This window comes from Falco cherrug, chromosome 13, assembly GCF_023634085.1.
Source record: "Falco cherrug isolate bFalChe1 chromosome 13, bFalChe1.pri, whole genome shotgun sequence".
Classification (NCBI taxonomy): domain Eukaryota; kingdom Metazoa; phylum Chordata; class Aves; order Falconiformes; family Falconidae; genus Falco; species Falco cherrug.
Window position 1 is genome coordinate 25716790 of NC_073709.1, and position 24266 is coordinate 25741055.

The window sequence follows — 24266 nt, forward strand, 5'->3', positions numbered from 1 at the left end:
CTACATAACATTAAAGAACCGCAACATCTGCAGTTGCTTTACAGCTTAAGACAGGCTTCAAAAAAACAATTTCCAAAAAAACATGTAAAAAAGAAAAATAAAAGTTTCCTTATAATTTGGGGGTCTATCTTGTTACTTTGCAGTAGCAAAACAGATAGTTCAGAATTTTGGGTTTTTTCCCCAGATCTTCTAGTACTTTCTGGCTCAAGGACCTTTAGAGTTATGCATATGAAGAAAACCTGTTGACAAAAACAACCACCTATTGTGATTAATACTAAAAACCTCTTGTTAAAATTTAGTATTCTACCTTTAGTAATGTGCATCACTTAGAAATTGCTTGTCAGCATACAGAATTACAGTCACAGTGTACATTTCACAGTACATTTTGAATTGCAGACTGCCATTGTGTCTGCTAGGTATGAAAATATGATACGTACATATGAACCTGATTACAAAAAAAAAATCCCTAATAAATGTTTACAGCATGTTTCCTACTCCACTCAGCCAACATCTTGTTACTGAGGCAGTCTGTACAGCAGTCCTCTGTCCCACGATAACAATACAAAGCTATATATCCTTACATACTAATGTGCACTTTTTCATATACTATTTTTTATTGTCTTCTCTCCTATTTCAACATTTTAATATTTTACAAACACACATTTCATTATCGCAGTTTAATAATTAAAACCAGAACTGGTGTCATGCCCAATTAATGTGCCCTGGTAGCATGCCCATTAGTTTTTCCATTAGTGAATTCAACAATACTAATGGGATTACTAGCATGGGATGCTAATTGGGCGTGACATAAGAAACTGGCTTACTTCTTAGCATACCCTTGCTAATGATGAAATTAATGAGCATTTTATTAAATGCTGTCTCATCAAAGTGTACTTAGTTAGCGTTAAAATTGTTACAAACGATGCTGCATTCTAAAGATCAGGTGCCTGAATAAGTGGTTCTTCATATTATGTTTGGCAACAGTCTAGAGCATTAACAGTTTTACACACCAGAAACCACACTTCTTTGTAACCAGTTCAGTCTGGGACCACACAACTATATGTGCTAACCTGTGCTTAATTTCAGGGAAAAAAAAACAAACAAAAAACAATATTCAGGGTACCGCATACATCACATCAGAGGGCTCTGTACGGCGCTTTATCCAGAACCATCTGAGTGACTACGCAATCACATTCAAATATCCTGTTGTGAAATGGCTTGTTATGCATTTTGGAAATCACACACAGGGAACCAAATCTGGATTAGTCTGCCAAGCCATACAACAAGTCTTAATTTTTAGTAGCCCACAGGCAGTAATAACTAAATAAATACCATTCTCTGTGGCTATTCATGCTGATGTTTACATTCACAAAAATACATAGAAACATCACAAACACGGATCTTCAAAGATACTGTCTAGGTGCCAAAGACTAAATGTAACTGTACTTCTCCCAGTCAAGTTTTTAATGCCCAAACTCCTTCCACAGCAAAGGTGAACAAGTACTGAAATTCTGCCAATGCCAAGCAGTAAGGTGTAGTTGGGATTCACAGCTCGGTGTTCTCAGTCCTCTTTTTTTTTTTTTTTTCCTGGGAGTAACAGTCACCCTCAGACTGTGCCTACTACTTCAGCTTCTACACAAACCACAGGCAACGACAAAAGTATCTGGTGTTCCTCTCTTTTTACTGTAAAATTTAGCAAATGGATCATCTTTTTGGCAGAGTTGAATTCAGTTCCCTCCATATTGCGAGAAGAATCCCAATACTCTATCCACAGACTGTCCTAATTACTAAGGAAAAAGATTCTCCAGATTGGCCTTGAATTTCCACTGTTAGTGATTTCACTTTGTATAAAATATTCAGTGCTTCCCTGGGAAAAAGATATAATAAATGACCTGTGGCCACTGAAAGATAACTACAAATTTAGCTAGGGTTGATTGTGTGATTTAGGGGCGGATGTAAAGGCATTATGATGAGAAGAAAATCCACAGACAGTTGAAGGCTTGCAGGCACACTGAGTTTGGAGGAAGGCCTATGGAACAATTTGATTATGCAGACAAGACTGAGAAAGACATCTGTTAGGAAAAAAACCTCATGCTTCCTGGACCATGAGTAGAAACGTCTGAAGAATGACATGAAAACAATTAGGAAGGCAAAAAGAGCAGCTAGACAACACAAAAGGGAGACAAAAGAGATGGTCGGAAAATAGCTAAATGAATGGTGGTGCACATAACATTGAGAAAAGTATGAATGGACAGGAAGAAAAGGATTTGTAATTAACACTTGGAGAAGGAAGAAGTTAGGCTGCTGAAGACTCCCCATGAAGGAGACTTGGCAAGACTATCCCCAGAGCAGATATAACAAAGAGAAAACTTGATGCTGATCACAAGCAAAGATACATACCAGAATCCTGAAAGGGACTAAGGGTAAAAATGATTAGCCTATGACAGGACACAACTGGAAGGGCGCACAGTATATGGCACCACACTGCTATAGATAAAAAGCAGCAGACACACAGTTGTCATCAAAATGAACTTTTGCAATTTTTAGAGAAGAGCACAAAGGCAGAGCCATAAATACTTATCATATATGCCACAAGGATAATTGGAGAAAACAATGCATATAACCTGGCTAAGAAACCACGTTATGTCAATAAGTAGTAATTAAAGCATTTGCACACTAACACAAACTGCAATGCACAAATGAAGGATTAAGAAATGCTGCTGCAGAATATGACACCTGACATTCTAGAAGAGCAATAGCAAGTGATGGCAAAAAGAAAAAGGAAAAAAAACCCACAAAAACCAGAAACAAAGGTAAATATAGTAAAGTAGCACAGCATATTAAGAATACAGAAGACTTAAAAAAACTTCTGTGAAAATTTGGTTATCAAAATTTTTCAAAGAACACTACCAGAAATATATTAAAGTAGGCCACAGTACCCTACTTCTGAATATGAGAATGGACATGAATCTCTTCCACATTATTAATGAGAAATAAGAAAGCATTAGCTTTCAAGATAGTAAATCAAATGTTAAGACCTACACTATTCCTGAATGCCTTGAATGATAGATTTATTTTTTTTCTATAAACAGTCACTGAAGCAGTAACATAGGCTATTTTAGACTTTACAGGAAGAGGACATAACATGGAAGTGATGATCCTAAAAACCAGCATGAGACAGAGTTGCGAGATTCAAATGAAAAAAATAAACGATACATTTAGAAACTAGCAATTTGTTACAAATCAAGGTAGTAACTATTGAAAATATTAGCTGAACTGAGAAGCTCTAGGCACTGAACATGGATGACACCTGCATTTTTTACAGTTAAGAGACAGGGGAAAAAAGAGGCGGGGGGGGGGGGGGGATGGGTGGGAAGGGAATGTAAAACCAACCAACCAAAAAAAGCCCCAAATCAGCTACTCTCCCATCCATCCCCCTTCCTCCACATCCTCCAACTACTGTGAATCCCAACAAATGCAACACAAATGCATCGTCTTCTAGGGAATGAGTCCAACCTAGCTGATGTGAAGCTACTTCAGAAGGAGCAAATCTCCAAGGAGAGCTAGGAATACTATTTAAAGCACTAAAATGCTAGTGGAAAGATATCCACTCCCATTAAAACAACCCCCTCCCCCCCCAAAAAAAATAATCAAACCATTACACCTAGAAAGATTTCACAAAAGTAATAAAAATTCCTTTTCAGTTAAGTGAAGGTGTAAGTGTAAGATAAAAACAGAACTAGTACCTATTAAAATGTGGGTGACAGCAACATTAACAACAGCGTTAAGCATGCTCCCAAAAATAGGAGTACACACTGATTCAGTTTACAACAAGGAAAAGAAGATAAAGCCTTTGTGTAAATACCGTGGAAATAACAGAAATTTACATCTTGGGGTCCAAAACAGATTTAATGTTTTATAGCATAGCTATCACATGCACAGTAGCCTCTGCGCAGCATCGTGCCTCCTCTAACAGATTCTCCAAAGCTGAAGAGGATCTTTGCTGCTGCACAACACCTCCGCACGTCACAGCGCACCAGTGCCTGGACCATAGCAGCGCTCAGGAAGCAAAGGTTTACAACGGGTCATCAAATCTCTGAACCCCCACCGTTTTATCCTGCTAAGCATTTCTGTTCAACCCCCCGAAGCAGTAGACACAACACCAATCACATAATTAGACGCCGAGTTGTGACAGAAGATCTGGCTGACACAGCAAGCAGACCTTCCAGCAGCAGTTGAGGCAGCAGTAGTAACCTTACGAAAAGGATGCAGATATATGGATAAATATGATACCACATTCTGCCGATATCGTTAGAAAATCCGATAATTACTTGCAGTTCCCTGCATATTTATGAAATACAAGCAAGTCTGTAATGTTTTTTTTATTCCATGAGGAGATCCAGTTTTGGGGTGCAGAGAAAACAGCATACACCCAAGGAGAAACGCAAGGAATATGGCCTTATTTTTAATTTTGTGGAATCAATTTGATATTTCCCTCATTATTTATGTTTTTGCTACAGTCATGATTACTAGAAGAGAGAGACTAGATGTATGACATTAATGGCAACACACTGATTACAGTAAGAAAAGACAAAGTCTCTAAAATGCGAGGTTTCAAAACAATTGACTAAAAATATATAACCTTTATTTCCTAAGTTGAAATACTAGTTCTGCCCATTTTTGAGATCTTGGTACTTAAAACTGTAGTAGTGTTTGGTGGTACTGACAAAAAAAAACCCAACGCATAAAAATGCAAAAATAAAGTCCTGAATTGTGGCAAATGCAACAAAAAAAATGAGCAAAGCTTTAGTGTTTCAGTGTCTTTCCCTAAAATCTCCACTTAACGAAGGGTTATGAGAAGCAAATTAACTTGTGCCAAATAAATAAATAAATAAAAGTTAAGTATGTACAGTACTGAAATAAATAATATAAGCTATTTTTATAGGATCCTGTCTTTTTTTGTACCTGTGGATCAAAAAGAAAGTAAGGACGCCCACTCCTCAGTTGAAGTGCAATGTATTCCTCCTGATTCCCAGGTGATGCAGAGAAAAAAATCAAACCATCAGGTTCCTGGGTTCTAAATTTCACTTTAATACCTGGTTAGAAAAAGCAAGTAGATGGTTAATGCCAAAAGTGATTCTTATGCGTTCTAACAAAAATCATAAACAAAAAGTTGTTTTAAAAACAGCAGTAACATGGCAAACCAAAATCACAGAAGTTTTGTTCCCCCGAACCCTTGCTAGTCATTGCAGGAGAAATTTTACTAATCCAGACCAAGTCAGTCCTTGAGAGAAAGTTCTGTGATGTCAGAGCCCTTACTCACCTGTTGAAAAAAGGTATGTAATTGTGACTTACGCTGTTTAGTAACTTCTTAAGAAAAATGTAATTCAGATATTAGCATACTATTGTAATAGTTGATGATTTACATGCAGATTTTCACTTATCACTTAACATTTCTATTGGCAAAGTAGGAATGAGATTCCTGCATGAAAAAAATAGTGGAGTTTGGGTTCCACAAGATAGATATGTATGTATTTATACGTATATCCTTTTATAAATACATATATCTCAGTGCACAAAGAAAACATGGGAAAGAACAAGTTTTAACAAAAATTGGAAATATCGCAAGGAATAATGGATGAACTAAGCTTAATTAAGAACTTTCCAGATCATTATCAATAGTCCTCCGTTTGGCTTCTGATAAAATATTGTCTCAGCACATGAATTATCATTCAAATTATATACAAGGAAAAGAATATTTTTTTTGCATTACTCTTTACCACAAACATCAAAACAAGGTCATTAAACACATCATAAATATTGGAATATTGTTGCCCAGCATGTATATATAAAAGTACAAACTTACTAGAGTAACTATTGAAGGACTCACTAATGAAACAATTCATAAACTATGTATCCAGTTTCAAGAGGTATAATAATAAGCAAGCAGGTTTAAGTAGTATAATAATAAACAGGTTTCTGATAACCACCAATCTTTCACAACTATAAGGCCTTTCTTTCAAGCTATCCCCCGGAACACCACCTTATAAAAACAGGTAAGTTCTAAAACCATATCCCAAATTTGGCCCAACTTTTCTAATGTGCAAACCCAAATATCACAGACCGAGTCTCTGGTGGAGCTGTGCTTACACTGTACTCACTTTTTGCAAAGGGAAATGAAAACGCAGCAATAGCAACATCTACCTATACCATACACTTCCTCGACATTCCTGCCTAAAATTCTTTTTACAGAGCAAAGTTACTGGGTTTCACCCAACTCCATCAAACTATTCAGTCTTTTCACATGCTTTCCCACTATCCTAAGTCAGGCAGAAAACAGAAAGTGACTGTCACAGCACTCTCCAAACTTAGCCAGCTGCAACAAGGTCTTTTACCATCTCACACCCACATACTCCTCATGCCAGTCCCTCTGCTGCCTTCTCCTTGTCCCTCCTCACCCAGGGCGCAAGTTCTCTCTTCTCTCTGCTTTTTTCTTGTCTCTTCCTCGGCTGCTCTCTCTTCACTGGCTCTCAACCACTTAACTTAACCAGCCACAGCTGCACCTTGTCTAGATCAGCCAACCCGCCGCCCCTGAAGCCAGCCCACAGCTGTATATTATCAATGCTAATTAACCCAGCTTCATTCCTCTACAATTCCCCCCCTTTTTTATTTCTTAACATTTCATACCTTATGTTTTTAACAGTCATCACAATCTTTTTACAAATAAACTTTTCATACAGTCTGAACAACTTGTCCCTGAACCCTTTTTTTTTAACATTTCATGCCTTATGTATTTAACAATCATCACAACTTTTTCACAAATAAAACTTCTCATACAATCCAGACAATTTGTCCCTGAACTCATACACATATCTCTTCTACAATTTTATCTTGGGCTTTTCAGCTTCTGCAAGGTGATCACCTTCTCATCTGCTTTCTTGAGATCTGGGATTTTGTTTTCTTCAGAGGGAAGTTCTAATGAGCTTATAGTATGTCGTCCTTTCACCTCCTGGGTCACACTGGACAGTAACCTGAATGAGCTTTCAACAGCAGATCTAGAATACAGCACTAATACATTACTCCGTGCCCCAACAAGCTTCTCAACATTCTTGTGGTCGCTCATTTCTTCTACGACTAGGAACACTTCCAACGAGCACATATACACCGGCAAGTATACCATCAGGCTGAGCAGCAACAGTGGGAGCTGCCTGTGGCACCTTCCCCCAGCACAGCCATCACCGCCGTCTGGCCAGACCCACTCTGGACCTGCCGCCGCGTCTGGCCATGTACTCTGCTGCTATCGCCCGTAACCCTCAGTCTCTTAACTCCACGGCAGTCAGGCTTCCTTCTCTTTGATCCCAACGGCTCACCTTTACCGGTGTCTGATCCAGATCCCCAGGCTCTTCCCGCCTATCTCAACGTGATCTGGATTGCAGGCTATCCCCGCCTGTCTCTGCTACGTTGGGCACCGCTGTCACTGTTCAAAACTTCAAGTGTCCCCCAGCACAGCCATCGCCACTGTCACCGCTCGTTACACTCAGTCTCATAATCTGAAGGGCCTCACACGGGGCACCAATTTGTTGCAGCACTCTCCAAACTACCGGCTGCAACAAGGTCTTTTACCATCACACACCAACATACTCTTCATGCCAGTCCCTCTGCTGCCTTCTCCTTGCCCCTCCTCACCCAGGGTGGGCGGGCACGCACACACACACGTTCTCTCTTCCTTGGCTGCCCCAACCACTGAACAGAACCACCCACACCTGCAACTTGTCTACATCGGCCAACCCACCGCCCCTGAAGCCAGCCCACAGCTGTATATTATCAATGCTAATTAACCCAGCTTCATTCCTCTACAAGTGACAAAGGATTTTCTTGTAGACAGCATCTATATTTCAAAAAAATTAAAAATCATAATTCTGATGTGCATTCATACTAGATCATGCTTATTAATTACTATACCCATAAGAAATATCCTTTGACCCCGTTTCCTAATCATGTTTTCATGTAAGTCACATGACGCACTTACAGATATGAAACATATTCTCAAGCCAATGAAAATCAGTCATGCTACTAAAATACCTGCAAAAAGCAGTCATACACAGGTAACACCCAGCAAGTGAAAAACAAACTTCATGTCCATACTTAAAGAATCTAATCCCAGAAGTGGAGAGCACAATTAATTTAACAACCTGCCAGTATTTTTTATCAAGCTGCCAAAAGACATTTCTGAAGACCAGAGGATCCCTCCTCACACCTAATTCAGAAGGACAAATACAAACAAAATAATTGAGCTCCTGCAAAACCACCATCATTTTATAATGTTATGTGAGAAAACACAAATGGTCCACAATGGTAATATTGCAGTAATTCTAAAAGTTTTCAAATGTTATGCAGGAGCTTGCTTTCTTTACATATTGAAGAGGCTTACAAATCTTATTTCCTGCCTGCAGACCTGCCACAGCTTCAAATAAAGTATCGATGAGTCAGGAACATTATTTTCAATCACAGCCCATACAGCAAATTCTTCTACATTCATTTGTTGCTTATCATGTAATGCAGAAAAGGGCTCTGCCCCTTTCAGCTCAGGTGTCTCTGGAGTTTCTTAGGAGGAAAGGAAGTTCATAAGAGCTAGTTCTAAATAAGCACTTTCATACCTCAATATTACTATTTTCTTGTATTTCTAGAAGCAAGTGCAATGGAGAAACCAAATATGTAGCAAACTTCTGCCTCATAGATAATATTTTTACTGGAAGATAAATACTTGTGAAATTAATATTTTTCACAGACTGAAAAGATTTCTTAAGTCCAGTTTGGACTTCATGGTCAAAACAAAACAGCCAGAAATCCCATTCAGACTTGTAACAGTATGTAATTTTTCTGTCTTACTGACACTGAGCACTGAAAATGGATCGAAAGCTTTCCTTTGAAAATCTGAAAAGTTTGACAGAAATTGAAAACCACATCAGATCACCAAAAAAAATGTTCCCCTTTTTGTTTGGTTGTGTTTTTTTGGGGGGTAGGGGGAAGATTTTGCAAGAAAGTTTCTCCAAGACTGGTGTCTGCTACTTCAGTACACATGTCTAAAGCCTTAACTTCAATACTAAACACATCAAATAAATAAAAACATAAATAATGTCATTTAGAATTACCTCTGTAACATGTGATACACAGAAACCACATCTTTTAACCATACTGAAGCTGCTAAATCTTGGATGGAAAACACGAACACCCGTGGGGCATGGTAGGAATGTACTTTTGATCAACTGAATCTTGAATTGCAACTCAATAATTCACCTAACAGGCCTGTTCACATGACAAAAATGATCGGTTCACAAGGAGTTGTTATCATTTCTGGGGTGAAACACAACAGGAAATTCTACTACAAATTAAACATTAATGTACATCTTTCAAATAAAATCTTTAATTCCATTTCAAATTATAGCTGCAATTGGAGAAGCTATCAGGATTCCTTTAATTATAAATAAATTTCTTCAATTTCTGTAATTGAATTTCTTTAATTATAATGTCATAGTACAAAACATAATGCAAGCATTGCATACCGTGAACATAAAAGACAAAAAGAAGAATACACAGTAACAAAAGTACAATTAATTACTAATATTAGTAATGTTTTAAAGTATCCCAAAGTGTGTTAGGCCAGACTACCCTTCTGTCAGGGTCCGCATAGTTTCAATTTACACTGTAGTGGATTGTGATTAGATTTTTACCCTGGTTTCAATGGTCCAGGTTAGTAGAGGGATGAGGACGTGAGTAACCAATGCCAGCATTTTAAAGGCATTCAACTGAGAAGCAATATCAGCATGTTACCCTGCGAGTGCACACGGTTTTGAGAGTTCCTTTTAGTAACAGACTGATACTAAAAGTAAAAAGATACGCTATTGCTATAACGTCAGATAAGTCAGAACCCATTTTTTGTCTGGTATAGAAAACACGTACGGAATAATTTTTATACCACCTCTTTGCCTCCCTCATGTAAATTTAGCAAGTGTAACTTCAGCAACATTTCAAATTCAGAATCAGATTCATATCTGGATTCAGATTCTTCTAGTGCAATCAATACAGTTTGCAAGATTCACACAAAAGTATTAACAGGCAAGAATGTGCTCTTCAGAGGCTGGCTGAGGTTTTCGCTTAAAACAAGTTTACAGAGAACATGGGATAATTTTGAGTTTAGAAGAGGCAGTTGGAAGTCAGAGAGAAAATATGAATAATTAGAGCAGCTCCCAGATTAGCATAACATATACTAATAATTTATAATTATTACAGCAATAAAATTCACTTCTGACTAATGCTAAACATTTTTTCTTGTGAAATGAAAATTTTAAAATACTTTGTTTGACTGAAAAATTATTCACCCAAACTAAAGAGGTTTTGCTTCCTGCAAAACATCTTTCCAATCTAACTGAATTGAATATAGTCTAAAAAAAAAAAAAAATCAGCATTTTGAAATACAAAACCATTCACAGTACTCAAAAAATGTCTTCTGACTTTTTGAAATTTTGAGGAAGAAAACTTGAGGGGAGAATGTAGGCAGAGCCACAAGGTAACTGAAGACTTCTTTTACAGTAACAGCTGAGAGATTTCAGCAAAGTGACCTACTTAAAACTAATCTCTTTGTCCCATGCACTCAGATATAACACCTGTAAAGTACCTTCTGCTACAACTGGATGTTCAGAGTGCAGCTCAACACAGCCAACAAATATGTTATTAGACTCATTAAGTAATAGAAGTTGCTAAAAGTCTCAGAAGTCCCATGTCCATTCACCAAAACATATATGATTGAACAAACATGAACAAATCTGTCCAAGAGTGTCAAGAACAGCCACATAAATGTATTTCCAAACCTGGATGCGGCCAACAAGAATACTGTTAATTTAATTTTAATAAATACATCAAACCCCAACCTATATGCATAAGATTAAAAAGAATAGTAATTAGATACCAGAGCATATTATGGACATTTTCTTTGTGGACTGAGGAAGTTACAAAGGAAAACAGTGCACATTACGATTGGGAAAAAAAAAAAAAGAGAAACAACCTGCCTAATATCTGGAAAATCACAAAGCATTATTAGAAATGAATTTTGCATAATCTGTGAAGCACATCCATTTTCTGTGCCATTTTACCCATAATTGTACAATTGTACAAACACAATATGCATTTCCATTCTACTTATATAGTTATATGAAATGCTGTAAATAATTATATAACTGCACATTCCAATCAAATGAACAGAAAATTGTTGCAAAGAAACAAATTTCTTTATGCTTACTAAAGCCCTTATTTGTGCAGAATATCAAATAAAATGAATAGAAATTTTATATAAAATTTTGACTACAGCATTACGCTCTCAGCAGACCCTTCAGGATGTATTTACTTAACATTAAGACTGTGTACAAACGCTTTTGCCTAATCAAAGTACATTTTCCCACAGAAATCAAAAAACAAAATTTGTTTTTTAACTGGGGAAGGAATAGCTGGGAAGTAAAACTCTCAGTTACTGTACACTTCGATTGAATTAGTATTTAGTCATTATTGTCTGTGAGAGTGATTCTGCGTACTACATGTCATTACAATACTTAAATCACATTTTAAAACATATTGTTTATAAGAAAACGCACCTTTTAAAAAAATAAGAAGGAAGACTTCACAAAAATGGACCCATATTTAAAGCAGTTTCTGCAATTGGAGGAAAAGGAGGAACTCAGGATACTTTTCCTGAACACACTCATGAAGATCCTCTGCTGAACACAAGGAGCTCTTTGCGCTTTGTGATGGCATTTAGATTTCTGGATTTTGTTGAGAGAAGAAACTGGAAAGTATTCTTCCCAAATCTCTCCAACATCTTTTGTTGTCTTTGGTACAAGAACAGGGCCCATCTTTTACTGTTACCGTAACGTGTTTGAAAATATTTTCAAAGTTCATCATCACAAACTTTACAGTGAGTTAGTAATTTCCTTGATGAAGTAAATGCTGTTCACTTTTAAGTTCCTTTAATTTTTTAGCAGAAATTTAAACTATATACTTAAAAGCCATATTATATATGTCTATATACATATGTACACACACATATATATTTGCACACATAAACACAGAAAACGTTTTCCCAAACTTCTCCCAAACGGTAACTGGAGTGTCCAATGGCAGGTCAGCAGCCCCTTTTGTGACAATACTAAAACCAGGAGAAGCTAAAAATCCATTGTTTTTAAAATTAGACTGTACAAAATCCCCATATTCTGACGTCGTCTAACTTCTTCACTCAGAATGACACAATTCAAAGAATTATTTTTTTTTTTCAATACATAATACTCATTGTACCTCACACAAAAAGCTAAGTCAGCCTAAAAGGTGAACAGGCATAAACACAGGATATGATGAGCAAATGAAAGGAAGAAATATGTAACGCTTCTTGTGCAAACCAACTATCAGGCAAAATCCCAAATCCTCTTGATGAGAACTGAGCATTTCTTTTACACTGTAATGACTAATTTGATACCTGGTTTTTCTTATTTTGCTTGCTACTCCATTATACCCACTACTGGTAAAACAAACAGGACATTTTAGCTTTAATCTTCTTACTACATAACCCAAATAACTTCAGTCATGTTTGCATTAATGCTGCATTAATCATGTTGTTGCGTATTAATGAGTTTTCAGGCTATGCTAATTACTGTCATAGATTCTGCAGCAGCCCATTAAATATACAAATTACAGAATTAAAGAGCCAGAGCTCTTCATGATTAATCTTTAAATGGAGAAAAACTAATGATGTCTGTACAAAGTTTCTCTCCACTTTTGGCTGACTGAGCCCAATGAACAATCAATTATAGTATTTGAAGAATAAGAATATTGCACAAACTAGAAGATTTGTTATGCTGGAGACACACGTTTATAAGTTTCTATCAAATAGACTTCTGTAACATACTCCTGTCCTTAAGGTCTCCCGAAGTGTTGCACAGGGATAAAAGCTATGGGATATTCCAATTCATTATTGCATACTCATAGCAAGCTGCTGGTTCCTTATGAATATAGCAAATCAATCTTCTCCTTTTAGCAAGGACACAAGTCCTGCTACTCCCTAGTAAGAAAGATTTACAGCAAACCTTGGTGAAAAGAAAGCTAAGATAAGTTTAAAGTCATTTGATAAGAATTGATATATTAGTAGCATTTTATCCCCTCACTTCCAGAGTGATGCTTTTTAAGGAATGGTTAATGGTTAAATCACAAGATTCAAAATTAGGAGACCTTCAGTCTGTGCTCAGCCAGTGACTGAGGTATGTCACCCAAGAGCCATCATTTAAACCCCCTGCACCATATTCCTTCCTGAAGAATGGTGGCCAATATCACTTGTGCAAGGTCCTGTAATGCTGGAAAAATTCATTACTGTTTTGTTCTCCATAGCCTTAAAGTATATATTGAATCAGCAAAATGCCCACGTGTTCAGAAAAATTACCTAGACACTAGGTATTTACTGACATTTGAGAAACACTGATATCTCCAAAAAAAAGGTATTAGTTTACCCTTCTCCAAATACTGCATATTATGCAGAACATCCCAAGACTTCCCTAAAGAGCGGATTCTCAGCCTATATTAATATTACTCTGCTCATCAACAGATTCAGTTTAGAACTAACTGGGCCATTCCAGACCTGTCTAATCAGTTCTGTATACCATGGAAAAAATAAAAAATCCATACTTTATACCTTAAAGATTTTATATTTATACAAAGTAGTTCTTTAAAAAAAAAAATCCTGCTCTGAGCAAGACTGATCATGGCATGAGGATACTCACATATGAAGATAAAATGAAAAAGGGTGGATTGCTGCACTTAGAGCACAAAGAAGAGGACGCAATGCAAGCACATGAGATTGTCTAGGAAGAGCTGAGAGGGAGAAGAGAAGCTTTCCAACACACAAACAAGACAGCATCCAAGGAAAATAAAAGGGAAGAAGCTCAAAGCAAAGATGTGCCTTTTCACAGGTACCTTACAACTTCCCAGTTAGAAGAGAAACACAGTTAGGACTGCAATATCTGCAAAATACCAATTCAAGAAGTAGCTGAAAGTTCAGCAAGACCCAGGAGGAACTGGACAGTCTGACAGTCTGGCTACCTATATTTATTTAAAGAAATAAATGAAGGCCACAGAAAAACATATGAGAGATCAGGGTGAAACCTGCTATGGAAATGCCGATGATACCATTATCTGTTAGCATTCCTCGGCCATTAGAGTCGACATCCCATCTTTTACACAGACCTTTAAAGCCATACAATCATTAAAGAAACTAGTATCCTGACAAATCTGTTCATTAAGCAAGTTTAGGAACAGACTTCATAACCATCTTCCACTCGTATAGGCTGGGACAGTGTACAACAAGCATATATCCATCAGCATTATTTTTTCAGAGCATAGCTTCCAGAGCAGAAATAAAAACTGTGATCTTGAAACTCCAGGAGTCAAGCCCTGCTTGGGGTAAGGATCAGCTGCAAGTTTGTTTCTGTGTTGCTCTTATTGAAGGGAAATATGAACAACGAGGAACCATCAGCCAAATATTCAGCCACTGCTTTCTTCGATGTTAGTGTCCATCTTCAACAAAACGAGGAAATTTTGCTCAGATATGGCCTCCCTCAAATAATACCTGTAATCTTTATTTTTATTTCTTTATCTTAACATAGGCTATAAGGAAGTCCAACAGACTCTGATTTTGTTAGAAAAGGAAGAAAATAGTTTCTAGGACTAATACTCCTTTATGAGCAATTTCATTAATTCAAACTATGATATTTAAAGTATGGAAATAGAGACAAGTATTCATCTTCATTTCAGGATAAATTCTTTCGAGAAAGAACTGTATTCTGTTACCTGTATGTGAATTAGTGCATAAAAAAAGGTCATCTTATGCAACAAGGGTAGGGTGGGAGAGGCTTCTAGGTGTTAATGCAATGCAAATCATAATTACTAGAAATATGATGACAAGAAGAATCACTTCAAAGATTTACAACAGTGCAATCTATAAAAGGTCAACATCACAGTGAAATCAGAAATGAGCTGGAGGTCAGTAGTTGTAAATAGCACTTCAATTATAGGCCTTTAGTTAGTATTTCCAGCAGTAGTACAAATGTAACACTGCACAGAGTAATTTAACTGATAAAGGGAAAAAGAATAAGACTAGAACTGAGTAAAATGCAAATATATCAAAATTAAACTCAGTGTAATGATCTGAAACACAGCAAATTCAGACAACAGAGCACTAGCCAAGGCAGAATCCCATCACGCAGCATCACAGAAGCTGGAGGCACAATAAGGTAGAAATCCTGCAGCAAGCAAAGAAAGTTATTGATTAGACAGTGTACACACGGAACAGAAGAATAACTAAAATAAGCTAATGAGTGTCTTGAGGAATACCACAGGACAAAAATGGAAATGTAACAAGGAGGAAAAAAAACCAAACCCTTTTAGACAGAAATACAACACCACAGAGCAAACACTCAGCAAAAAGCATAGTTTCAGGTTACAAACTCAGCAACAAATGCTACTTACAGTAGAATGGGAAAAAAAAAAAAAAAAGCTTACAACATATCCAAGTTAATGCAGAGTTTTAAGGTAGACCAATAAACTGCAACAAAACTGCCAAATGAAGAATTAACTAAAAAGAATATATAATCTTTTCACCTAGTACTATTTGTGGCAGTATTTCCTATTATGACCTTTTTCAGAGGTAGCCTAAAACTGGTTTTATATGCAGGAACTAAGCTCACAGAAGGATTTCAATGGAATGATCAGGTGCAAGTTTTGTTTGTTTTGTTGTTTGGTTGTTTTTTGTTAATGTAGACAGCAAACTCACTTTTCTCATATTTATATGGAGTGTGCTGGCTATTCCATGACACACCTGCTGGCAGTGAACAATTATTTCCTCAGCCTCCATCAGCAAAGGAAAATGTAAAGGTTCATTCATTGCCTTCTAAAATATTCGCCAGCTAACAGAACTAGACCTTGAAAGTGCAGCAGGTCCTGCTTTGAAAGCGTTAATAACATTCCATTACATTTTATTCTGTTATCCACATGCCTCTGTACCTAGGAACTGCACACTCTGTAAATTAAGTGCTTTTTGGGGTTTGGCATGACATGTTCACTGAAAACACAGCCAGACACTTTGTAGCACTTACACAGAGTATTTTAGCTAGAATACATCTACAGCTACCAAAACACTGTCTTAAAGACTTCAAGTTTATTTTCAGTGAGAGCATCACCCTTATAGACCAGGGCAGAAATAGAAAAGTTCAGCCCAACCTCTCTTGCACTGGACGTGTAGGATTAGCTGTAATCCTGAAAGATGGCCTTGGCCCTGCTGGCTTTAAATGACCGATTAGAGGCGTGAAAGTCAACAGGATAAAGCTAGCATGATGCCTCTATTACTGAAAGAGTAAACTCCTATGCACAATCTAGAATATGCAGGAAACAGTGGCAAGGAACGCACGGTAAACTAAGAAATCTAGCGCTTTTCTCTTAGAAATGACTTTAGCACATGTATGATCCCCGCTTACTCTCACTAATGTTTCCATATGCACAGAAGGAAGATTTTGTCATACGTACAGCAGTCACCGCCCCTGAACTGATTTTGAAAACAGAATTGGGGAAGGAGGGGAGGACCACCTGTAGTAGTTGCTCAGCATCAGCTGCCATTATAATTTCCTTTTCCTTTCATGCTGTGTCATCATAAGTATATGGCCCAATAATCAAACAGGGGATTTTGTATTATTTATCATACATTAAGGCCATATTCACCAATTTCACCAACCTTCTCTGCTCTGCCAAGCTTCTGTACAGAACGTCCCACAGAAAACACAACCCAGAGCAGTAAACCAGCTGTGGAGGTTGCATCATCAATTTGTAGTCTGGTTTATTCCCAAGAATTAAACCCCTGCACTCACTCTAAGAGTTAAGCACATATGGAAGCAAAAAACAAAACTAGCATGGCAATGAAATTGCATTTATCTGTCAGCTGAATAATCACACACTATGACATACTCTGAGTGATAAATACAACACAAACCCTCCCCTCCTTCTAGGGCTTTTGAGAAAGCAGTACAGAGGTACATCATGGACATGGAAAACCTCCGGTACTGCATCCAGCAATACAGCTAATGTGACAAACACACCTTGCAGGGGACAGCTATAGCCAGATACTGCGTTAAGTCCTATGTGCAGTTGCCTACCTGGGCAACTGGGAAGCACATAATAATGCTGGCAGCAGCAGAACACAGAGGTAAACATCTTCCTCCTACCCAGGTGGGCTAGCTTCTCCTCAGCTGAGGATCTGAGCTAAGATTTTCACTGTGTCCCCGGATGCAAAAAAAAAAAAAAAAAAAGTAATAAGCCAATTGATACACAAAGCAGCACCAGCAAGTGCCTTCTGTTTCAGTGCTCTGCCATGTACGGTTCATGATTTTCTTGTGACTCTAATCAGTACTCGGAGAAAACTACGTATATCTCTAAATCCTGAACTGCATCTATTGGTACAATCAGGAGAAAAGGTGATCCAGAAACAAGCATGAACAAAGACATTTTAGTGGTATGAACAGCCATGCAACTCAACCTGTAAGGGCTTAAATGAGGGGCCCAATTTACACAAAGATTCAGCTTGACACAAAATGAGGAATATAGAAAATTGTAATGATAGGAGATTAACTGAAATAGCACATAATGTTTACTAAATACTATTCTAATTCTGTTTGCCCAATGTAAGTTAAATTGCAACACTGAACAAGGAATGACTGCAACTGCCAAGGCACAAGGATTAATAATTTCTATAAAATTTCCTTTGCTGCCTTCTGCACATGTGTAGCTGATCCTGTCTTACACTTGGGCTGTAAACTCCTTAGGGAAGACACTGTTAACTTTTTGTTCTTAAAGCAAGAGAGACACATAAAGATTTAACATTCAAAAAAATTTCATTAATCTGAATTAAAAAAAGAGATATGGCCAATACTGGAAATACTTTCCTTAACAATTTCTTTCATATAGCATAATGTCATTTAACCTCCACATATTGTCATCTTTTTCAGGCAGTTATTGATTGATCCTATGTCATCTTTTCAGAATTGTAATTCCTTATGGAATTTTTTAATTAAAGACCGCTTTGCTGTAGCCTGCCTTTGTGTTGATTTTTACATTATTGCTTAAAACATGAGTGATTAGAGACTACATGACTGACTAATTCCAAATGATGGCAATAAGGAGATTTCTCCTCCTCTTCTGCAAAATTCACTGATACTTTTTTCTCTCTTCTCCCTCTCCCTTTCTCCCAAAGTATGGGACTTTCTGCAACACTGAAAATCATGACTGATTACAGTATTGTAGCGGATTAAATCAAAAAGGGGGTGATCAGACATACAACATTACTAACTATAAGCCTTTATATTCTTTTGTTTCCAGTGTGACCATTTTTGTATCTTTACCACTTGTGATGCCCCGTAGAAAGACCACCCATATTCCAAACAAAGAAACAAACAAAAAAAAAAGCAACAGTGCTTGCCCATGTGCTGTAAAAATGGCTCCAAATCACCTTTTTTTTTCCTCTGTGTTGCCTGCGGATTCAGGTGACAGCCAGCTTATTTAACTCCCACTGATTATTTTAAAGTTTTGCTTGCGATGCTCGGGCAGTGCAAGGGATAGGGGAAAAAAATCACTCATCTCATCCTTAACAATGCAAAAACCCTTATTTACAGACGCACTTAAAGACACTAAATAAAAAAGCCTCTACAAAAAGGTCAATATATACTGTGTTTTGCTACTAACAGGGTGAACTGTGTGACTGTAGCAGCAAGGCATATCAGTGTATAATGGCATAGCCTTAGAGGAAAGCTGGCCCGCGGCGCTCGGCTGCATGGGCGCAGGAACACTGCTGCTGCACCAGGCAGCTGACAGCATGGCTTTCAGGCACAGGGACTGCCAGCTAATTCAGATCCCAAACTGCTGTAGAAAGAAAGTATTGGACTATCAAGGCTGACTCTGGAGTACCTTGACAACTTACACCCCAGCTCAGTTCCGTCCCATAGTAAGATCTCTGGGCAGGTGCTGCTTGTGAACCATTAACATACTTCCCCCCACAATATGCGGTAGGAATCCCAAGGCTTTTAGGTGGAGGCAGATTTCTGTCGGGGCTTTTAAGGCCAGGAGAACTGGGCACTTCTGTCTTAAAGCAACCTTGAGCACTGGTCATTTCTCGGGCTGGCTGCGGCTGACGGTCACTTTGCAATTCTGCAGGAGTACTGCGTTGCCCTGATTTCCACCTCTGACATTTCCCTGGCCCTTTCCTGCCTATGTGAAAGGCAGAAGGTCTGGCATAAAACCAATTATGCAGTCTTTGCTTCATCCAGGATTCCCATTCAGCTCATTTTTCCCCCTTAGCTCATGCAGCTCGGTAGCATAACCAAGTTTACACAGGAATATCCTAATTTTCTGAAAATTAATGATGCTACCATGACAATATAACATGTGTTTAGAATAAGTAGCTTGAATTGGCATATTTCAATCACTGAATTGGAACAATTTGGGACAGAAAAATATAAAACAGACAGAAGAAAGATTAAAGAATCCTAAAGGAAGAAAATAAATTGGAGAAATACCTAAATTTGAAAGCTAGAGTGCAGAGACAGTGTCTTTATAATACACCTCATCTTTTAAAAATACTGAACACCACCTCCAAAACATAATAATTAAATGTGCAAATTGTTTGTAAGGAACTCACTCTGAAGAGCACCAAAACTTTCATGGAAGGTATGACTTTCCTCCAAAGAGAAAAGTCTCTTTTCCTTCTACAATGCAGCAAGTCTTCCCAATGGCAGATGTTCTCAAAAATACTTATCCACCACCCCCTCCTTGAATCTTCCCAACAGTTTTTTACCCTGGTTCCACAAATCACTCAATATTTTGTTTGTGGCTCAGAAGATATTACCTGAGATAGTTGTACCTGCCAGTCTAGTGTTCATTTTGTTCATCCAATTATGAAGGTTGATGGGAACAAAGACTGTAATTTGTCTAAATAGATTCCCCCTCCTCCTTCCCTGTCTCTGCAGCAAGTCACTGGATGACTTGAAAGTGGATAAAATAAAATCCCCCAAGGGCTAAAACCCCACTACACCAAAATTTCCACTATTTACTACAGAAGAAAGAAAATACATACTGTTAGTGGTGGCACCTCTGCTGACAAAGTTTCATTTTTAGTAAACCTAGAAACTGTTAAACTAAACCAGAATAAAAGAGCACTATTAATTACCAAGCTTAAAAAATGGTTTATATAAAAATGGGACAGTATTTGCTATTTAATCAAATTTTTTTTCTTTACTCAGGAAAAAATATGAGGACAAACTCCACTTTAAGCATCAGTTATAACTAACAACCCCAGAATAATGACACTAATCCCAATTTACATCCCTGTAAGCATGGTCAGAACAAAGAATTTAAACAGACTGGCTTAGATGTGAAGTATCAGGTCAAATCTGGATTATTTCCCTTCTTTTTTCTTCTGTTCCTCTTCCCTGGAGTAGATACCGTGCTCCTTTCTGAACTCCCCAAGAATACCATTCTATTCAGCACTGAAGAGTGCCACCAGTATAAGTTACAATGACCCTCTGAATTAAAGAATAGAACGGCAATATATTTCTGTAGTTTCCCCAGTTTGCTTAGTATAGAGGACTATTTTATGCTACAACTACTTGCTTGTACAACATTGCATAGATATTATGGATAGAAGAGAAAGACACTTTAAAAATATTCAGAAAGCAGATAGCATGACCCTCAAAAGCCTGGTTTCCTCACAATTACAAGAAAGTAAAGCCTGTTTTTCCAACAAATAAAACAAAGTACTCCATAAGAATATGACCAGAAAAGAAAGATCTCTTCTTCAATAACTATAGTAAACACAATATCACTTGCAGAAAGCACAGAAAGAATTTTGAACACATAGACCACCAAAGAAAAAGCAGAGCTGCATAGCAGAACTTTTAGAAACCTTGAGTTATTGTGGCCAACATTTTCAGGGAGTAGTCTTGTTTTATAATCTAAATCATAATCATAACCACAGAGAGCAAATAATCACTTCTCAGCAAGATAAAGATAGGACTTCAGCAGCAGCACAGGTAACAAGTTAGTTTAATAAATAGGATAGTGCAAAACCATAGAGTGCTTTATGTAATGATCAATGTTTAAAATCAATGCTCTTACAAATTGGAGCCAATGCAAAGGGTCTAGCACCAGGGTAAGATGATCTGGTTGATGTATTTTGGATCAGGTGAAATAAATCCATTTATAGGAGCATTTGCAGGATGACTAAGTTAAAAGAGCCCTGCAACAGTCAGGCCTGGCTCAGGGAACGCCTCCTCCTACTGTCAATATTTCAAACTGATAAAGAGCTGACCAAGTGCAATCAGTGCTGTGATGAATAAAAGAAAGCCTGGGACCATTAACATTAATGGGACTTTTGTGGCTAAATGCTCGTATATTGTACTGAAAATTTACCCTATGGACCAAGAGATTTTTTTTATTTTTTATTTTATTTTTTGCTTATGATCCCCCTTTTCCCTGCACACTGTATATGATCAGTTTAAAATATTTGCAATGTAATATAAATGTCTAAAATAACTTCATATGATTAATATACCATGAGTCTCTGAGGGAAAAAAAAAAAAAAACCAACCAAAAAAATTACAGAGCTCACTCTGGCTACCTGGCAGACTTGAGAAAAATAGAAATGCCAGTTTTATAAACACAGATAAAATTGGCTGATCTAATATCTTCAGGCAGAGTGCCTTAGCCTTGGGGCACAACGACAAAGACTCTAGCACCTGCCATCTACAATGTATATATGGGAATGGTTAATAAACTGGTACCCTATGAGAGCTGGATGAACTTTTGTGGGAAGACAGAAATTCAGATCAGCAAGTATAGTCTTAAGAGCATATATATCCAGGATATGACCTGGCTCAATAGTTTTAATTTGAAACATGGCAGCCTGTTTTAATTATCATCAGTATTAAATAACTATCATGTACCCAGTGCTGTACCAAAAGCAGATGACACAGTTTTTATCTAACCCCCTCCTGCAAGCTGAAAACACCATGTGGTACCATGCGTGGCCAAGGGAGCACAGTTGGGTTAGGGCTGTTCAGGAGATCATGTTGTTTCATATTGGTATATATTTATGGCATAATTGGGTAAAATGAATTAAATTTTGTCCAGATAGCTATTTAACACAAAAAGATTGAAGAACGAATCTGATAGAATATTTACATCTGTGTGAAACAACAGTGTGAAGTTCTTGTTACAAGAAAAATATTTAAAGCCTTTATATTGTTTTTTTTAGCTTCACCACAGTAGTCCCAAAGAAGGTGGAGCAGTATAGACAGATGATGCTGAGCAGGACAGAAAATTCTCCTAATGGGGAAAAAGACCCCTGTCTGGTAGGTTCCCTCGAACTTGCACAAAAGGCAAGTACATGTCCTTTATAACTTATCATAGTTCCAAGGAATTTAACCAAAGAGGAAAAAAAAATCAAAACACACATAATTTTACCCAGCATAAGTCTACCTGTCCCAGTGTCAAGTAATTTTTATTTTTATTTCTTAGCCATGTTGGTAGACAGGCATTCTATTTACTTTAGTAGTTGCATTATTTTAAAATCAAATGCTATATTGGAATATCTTCGTACTATAAGGCTTTTAGAGATAAAAAGACTCACACATGAATATATCTGCCACTGCTCTGAATTCACGCAGTCCTAAAATGGGATTGTGGTAAGGCTTAAGATAAAACTTTCAAGCCCCGTGATCAGTCCCAGCCTTTATTTACGACCTTTTTTGGCCTTTGACCAACAGACTTAAAAAAAAATATAACGGTGTGCAGGACTGAACAATAAGGCTGGGATTAAGCTAACTGCAGTAATGCATGCTTGCACAATTAAACCTATTAGCCATATGAAATAAGATAAAATACAGAATGCTGACAGGTGAATTCTGAAATTACAAAAAATGGGTTGTAAACCCAAAATAAAGCAAATATGAAAGAATAAAATATCTTTTCAGTACACAAATTAAGAACACATTATTTCAAAATAACAGATTTACAGATCTTGCAGGTAATGAAGTCACAAAACGTGGAGACTGGAAAGAACTCTGCTGTGCTTAATCATCAGTTCTACTGTATCATCTACTTCTTCATGAACACAGTTCAAAACACCAAGTTCCAGTCATTTCAGCACAGGCTGGCAGAGACAGCAGCACACAAAAACCTGCCTCCTTCCACCTATGACTAGCAAGGAGATTATGCCACTGCTTCTCAGGAATGCACCTGATCATAACAACTCACAACTTCATGACCTTAAGCAAGAATAAGATGCAATCTTTTAGCTTACATACCAAAAAAAAAAAAGAAAAAAAAAAAAAAAAGGAGAAAAAAAAAAGGAAACACCAAACCAGAATGCAGTAGCTTTATTTACACTCTGCCACAAGCACATCATCCCATTTGCTCTGCTCACTACACAGACTCTCCATAGAATATTAGGTCAAATGTAAGGTCCCAATATTAATCTTCATGGCCATCCATGGAAGTGGTTCAAGATATCTCAAGAGTGCCCTTCTCATTATGTTGGTGACCTCACTGAACAACTGCTGTTAGTTTCAAGACTCACCAGAGCAAGACTGAACTCCCTTTGCAAGAAGGATAGAGGCCCTGGAACTCATTAAAGGAGCAGATCAAAATGATCACAAATTTCACAGCTTTCTAAAGAGTTTAAACCTATATCTACTTAGGCTTTCCAAAGTCATAAATTAAAACTAAAGAGAGGAGAAATAGAAAAACAAAAACAAGTCCCAAGAAAAATGTTAGGGAAGAGGTAAAAAAGAAGTAGGTACCTGAGGAGCGAGGAAAAAGATGGGAACAAGTTAGTTGAGTATGACTGTGCTTTGGAAGATGCTCAGGTACTACCTACTGGTGGTATGTACTATGATAAATGTCCAATGTTTCAACTACTATTCCTACCTACTACATTGATATGAATATTTGTGTAAAAAGAAATTGCACAAAATGCATGTACAAAAAGTGCACATTGGTTAAAAAAGAATAAGAATTTCAGATCAGTTTCCACTCTCTAATGGAAGAGCAGAAGTATAAAACAAACTTAAAAAAACAACCAATGAACTAAATATTTTTTGCAAAAATGTAAAACATGGGTAGCAAATTAAAAAAATAAA

General features: G+C 37.3%; 1 protein-coding gene across 1 annotated transcript in view; it reads right to left on the minus strand.

The window, feature by feature from the left end:
• The window catches only part of USH2A (usherin), a 390339-nt gene that overhangs the window by 243645 nt on the left and 122428 nt on the right, over window positions 1-24266 (minus strand). Inside the window, exon 21 of the mRNA XM_055725922.1 lies at window positions 4966-5096. Coding sequence (XP_055581897.1) covers window positions 4966-5096 — 131 coding nt within the window. The remainder of the gene's footprint in view (window positions 1-4965; window positions 5097-24266) is intronic.